The sequence below is a fragment of the Topomyia yanbarensis genome, chromosome 2 (assembly GCF_030247195.1).
Source record: "Topomyia yanbarensis strain Yona2022 chromosome 2, ASM3024719v1, whole genome shotgun sequence".
NCBI classification, from domain to species: Eukaryota; Metazoa; Arthropoda; class Insecta; order Diptera; family Culicidae; genus Topomyia; species Topomyia yanbarensis.
In genome coordinates, this window is record NC_080671.1 from 443235235 (window position 1) to 443240437 (window position 5203).

The window sequence follows — 5203 nt, forward strand, 5'->3', positions numbered from 1 at the left end:
ACCCGAAGCGAGCCTGATAGAGATCTCCCTCGGTGTTTGCGGTATACATTTGTTTGCATTTCAAGATCTTAATCTGTTCAAGTGAGGGGTCCTTAAAGCAGCCAACCCCGTGCTCCAACAGTTCTTCGCATTTCAGGTCCGGTTCGGACACTACCCCATCGATTTCTACGGCCACATAAGGCACGTACACTTTAAATTCCCGCGTAAAGCGCTCACAGCAAGCAATCGCGTTTGCCTGGCCGAGATCATTCACTAGAACACGTGTTATCTGAGTTACGGCCGGGTAATTAGCAGTCAGATCTCGAGAAAGTTTTAATATATTAACCGGTTTCTCTCCGGTCCGAAAATATACCTCCCATGGCCCAGAGGAACCTTCTGGGTACTGCTTTATACGATGAGCAATGCGAGTGTTAGGGGGATCAGGGACTTCCATGATTACATCAGATGGTATTTCGCCCTCGGCCATTTAAGCACGAGGGCAGAGCGTAATATGAACGGGAATGTGTCTTATTATTTGATTACAAGGTAGAGTAAAAGTAGGGAAAAGGAAAGAAAGCAAACGAGGAAAAAAATCAAGCAAAACTTATCTGCAAACAACGTCGATTGTTCCGCACCAGCGAAAGCAATGTACTGGATTTACTGTCGGCACCAGCAGAACGGCAGCTAACGAACGAACACTGAAACTTATGCTGATTTTGGTTTTAGATCAGAGTCGCCCTAGGTTCGCTCTAATTAGGTTTTACACCAACCGACATAACCCCACAAAACGAGCCGGATGAACTTCTTTTGGCAATTCTCAGTGGTTTGTTTACATGGAAGTTACGTGAGTTCGAATGAAACAGATGAGCACCCGTTGCGCTCGCACTCACGCATCTGACAAAGTAAACAAACCACCGAGAATTGTCAAACATGAACTTCATTCGGCTGGATGTTGTTGGCTCGAATCAAAACTTGTCGAAAGTAAACAAAGTTCATTTCATATCGTCAACCTGGCGCCCAGGTGGTGAAATCAACGGAGTGCTGGAGCGTTGCCAGAAAATTTTTATTTCCAGATCAAATTGTACCAAACTTCCCAGTTTAACTCAGCCGGAATGCTGGCTGGTTCTAATTCGTATTCCGGCTCCGGTGACACAACCGATTCAAGTTAGAATGTTTAAGGGGTACCATTTCGATGCGGCTTAGCCGCATAACCGAGGCCTAGGAACCGAAGCGGCGCAAAGCCGCTGAGGATCCGCCGGGCGAGGTGGCCACCAACCCACCGTCGGACGCAAGCGAACCTGTGATCCACTCGTTTGCCCGGCTTACTCAAACATAGGGGCTATCCCTAGTTTAAGTCCGACTGAGCGGTAGCGAAGTCGGACAGCACGCGCAAAAGCGATGTGGCGTAGCCACATTGGGTGGTGGACACAAAATAAAATTGGCAACGCTAGCAAAATGTAAACACAAATGAACACTCCGGATGAACCTATCGTCGATTGACATTTCGACGAGTTTTGATTCGAGCCAATAATATGGGCCCACTTCATTCATTATGAGTTCATTCGTGTCGTCATCTTGTAGAACTCAATATTTACAAAATCCATACAAAAGTGACAGTTCAGAGCGAACCTAGAGCGACTCGGTTCTAAAGACGAAATCAGCGAAGCTTTGCGCAACAGCATGCAGCGTCGATCTATGCATCGTATCCACGGAAATGCTTGTTATACATAACAAACCAATTTTTCTGCTAAAATATGTTATTAATATAACAAACCTGTAGATTTTCTGGGTCGAAAATAATTACATGTGAGTCAGAATTACATTTAGTAAATACTATTCTTTCTCATAGCGGATATACTAGAAAATAAGCCAGGTGCCGATAACCTCAGAAACAATCAAGTAACGATCCTTACTTTTTCTGCGTTAATATATGATTCCATTCATATTCTTCTGTACCTGTACGAATAAGTTTGATGAATAATTATCAGTTAAATATTGCTATTTTGAAGCTATCGAACTTACAATTGTGATGTTTTATTTCAAGCGGACTATTTTCGTTTATTGTTTATTATGTATCCATGGCAATTTACGGACGCGTTTGAATATTCAGACACGCGATCTACGGGATCTACGCCCATCAACGAGGGGGCAGCAGAAGCATACTGTGTTTGAGTTCATCGGTTCACGGTTGTTGAACCATAGTTTTTCAATCGTTTGTATAGGATCTCAAACGCGAATATTTTACATTGTCCAGGCCAGGTTGGTCATTGTATTACTTCTTAGGAACGAAGCAAAGATGTTGATACCTATTTGAGCGCAAAACAATGACGGTTGGCCGAGTTATCAACGAAATAGTGTGACATCCTCACTAATGAGATGAACAATTTTTCTTGAGCGGAAAAATATCATGCGAGGTCCAGCCTACTACTAGGATGCACTGATTTTCGTACTAAAATCTTCCATTTTTACCCACATTTCTAATAGTTCTGTCCCTGCCATCCCAATCAAACTATATTGATAATAAATACATAAACAATTGGTGCACGTGTCGCAAAAGATGCAAACCAATACGCAATTGCCTAGCGATAGCGACCTTCGGCAAGGTGAACAGCGCGATATGATTATCTTCTTTCACGGTCTGTGCTTCGTGCATTCGCTGCATTAGTAATCATCGCTCTCGATTGCATACTGAAACCACCTGAAACGAAGTGCGGCACTTGTGCAAACAGATGCTGCTACATATTGGCTGAAAATAAATTTCGCGAAAGGGAAATGTTCTTCAATTATATCAAACAAGTTTTACTTATGTTTCAAAGATTTGCACATTTAAATATATTTTATCATAGGTTTTCTTTGACCGACTCGTGAAGTTTTATGTTCATTCTTATTGCAATCGTGATCTTTACGCTTTGATTTGCTACTGATCCAATTATGTTCCGTATTTTACTTTGTGTTTGTAGCGTGGAATTTTTCTGTCTACTTCTGTTTCGATAGTTATTTCCCCCACTATTTAGGCAAATTGTGTTTTTTTCATATTTTTCAGTTGCTTAGTCACGAAAGAAAAACAATTTCATTGTGCTACCGTATTTCTGCTACAAAGAAAAAACAATATAAAAAAAAGTTTTCTGATATTTGTAAAGGAGTGAATAATAAAACTTGACATTGGGTCATTTTAAAGTGTATACAAGCTTAATCTTGCACAGAATCAAATAGTGTCAATGTTTGGTACAGTGATAATCTTTATAACAGTGTAGACCAATTATGTTTTACAACTTTGCTTGTACAAAAAATGCTTCCAACTCAAGCATGGAATAGTCGTGGTTCCTTACTAAAGTTAGTTCTATATTTCTTTACAGCGAAGTTAGTATTACAGGTGGCTTCCTCTCGGTCCGAACAGAAAAAGGAAGTCCGCCAAAAGAGGATATGACCACCGAAGAAAAAGAGTGGAGAAAAAAAAAATCTCGAGCGCTGGCGAATGATTTTCTTCCTCTTTTTGTTCCGTTTGATTGTGTGAGAGTATGCGTATGTGTGTCTGTGTGTTTTTGAACAATTCGTGGATCGAAGAGGTTTATCAGTAACATGATGAATTGTTGCTTGAGGATACCGATCCTCTTTTTACCACCAGCTGCCGATTACGCAATTCGAATCGATTGGATGATCTGGAAAATAGCCGAACCACACACCACAAAAATGAACAGCGCCAGAAGCCATGGTCCGACGGGATACTTCTCCTCAGCTGTTTTATTCGACTTGGGAACATTACCGCGGAGGGTAATGTTGCGGCTGGCTTTCTCGTTGGCCATGCGGATTCTCTGCTGTAGAGCCATTGCTGTTTTTGTGTGGAAGTATGCAGACGTGCTGGAATGGAAAGCAAGAAAATACAACTTATTTGATGTTAAATGCAGCAGCTCTCAGAATTGTTTTTGCTAAACCTGTCTAATACCCATAAAGTTGAATATTTAAAAACAGCAAACGTCTTTCAAGATTGCTTTTCAATAGGCCTTATGGACGCAAAACCTTGTTCCGGCATATTTCGTTTTAATGATTAAACAATACTACAAGTTTTAATTGTGCAATGTAAATATCCATATTACCTATAACTCATTTCGATAAAATACTAATGGAACTGTTGTGAACGATCTTTGAATACATGTTCGTATACAAAATATTCTTTACGGATACTAACCGTAATAACGTAACGTAATAATGAAGCTGACGTTGCACGTCAATAAAACCAAAACAAATGAAAAATTAATCAACCTTGCAGAGTAGGTCAATAAATGATGGAACACCGAGAATAACATATTCATTATTTCGATCGGTGAGCAATGCTAGTGCATATTACCCTGACAACCTTTCCAGACTGCACTTCGCGCTGCAGGATTGTTGTAAAATCATAAATAGAAAAAAAATCGACTTACCAAATCAATGAATAACACAATTTGTGCCAACCGGAAAACCCGTTCTGTGCTACTTCTTTGGCAAAGTCTGCAAAAAAAACAATAGAGAAAAAGAATTACATTCCCTTTGCCAGAAAAAAAGGACAACTACTTGCCCAACAGCAAGGGTAGGCATTTTTATTGCGTTACCATTTCCTACCTTATTTCTCTGTCGTGCGTAAAACGCTTGCTATTTCGCGTTGGCGGGTTTGTTGCGTGTGCCACCGAGTTGCCGAGAACAGAACCGAAACAACAGAAAATGGTCGGACGATTCTCGAAGCAAACAACACGTATCAAAAACGATAATCGCTACGCGAAAAGAAGGAAACTTGCGACGACGACACTTTTGCCTTGCTGGACTGGAACTGGAAAAGGTTTTTGACAACTCATCAGTAGTAGCATGGGTTTTTGATGTCATCAGACAGACAAAGGTTGTCCCATTTGGAAGTTTTCAAGAAAATTTTTGTTTGGATCTCTTTTCACAAGAATTCATAGGGTAAGCATACATTTAGTGGCTATATACCAAGACGGATACAGGTGTGCACATTTTTTTCTGTGTGAGTGCGGTTGTCATTTTTCTTTGATGAAGCCGAAAAAACAAGAGGATATGAAGAAGAAAAGCACAAACAGTTGACGAGCCGGGCCCTTCTGTTGGCATAAGTTTTGTTTCGGTTCGGTCATAGTTAATTTAATCGGTTTTTTTTTGGGGTAATAAGTGTCCATAAGTATTCTAATCGATAGATCCGAAGTGAAGCTCGGCGTTTTCTCACTTTTCATCGCGCGCC

General features: G+C 40.6%; 1 protein-coding gene across 1 annotated transcript; it reads right to left on the reverse strand.

Annotated features, from left to right (window-relative positions):
- Positions 1 to 2776: 2776 nt before the first annotated feature.
- Positions 2777 to 4804, reverse strand: LOC131685665 (stress-associated endoplasmic reticulum protein 2). Its single transcript, XM_058969535.1, has 3 exons — positions 4579 to 4804; positions 4401 to 4467; positions 2777 to 3837 (listed from the first exon to the last, which is right to left on the reverse strand). Exon 3 carries the CDS (start codon positions 3804 to 3806, stop codon positions 3612 to 3614), a length of 195 nt encoding a protein of 64 aa, XP_058825518.1. The 5' UTR covers positions 3807 to 3837; positions 4401 to 4467; positions 4579 to 4804; the 3' UTR covers positions 2777 to 3611.
- Between the last annotated feature and the right edge of the window lie 399 nt (positions 4805 to 5203).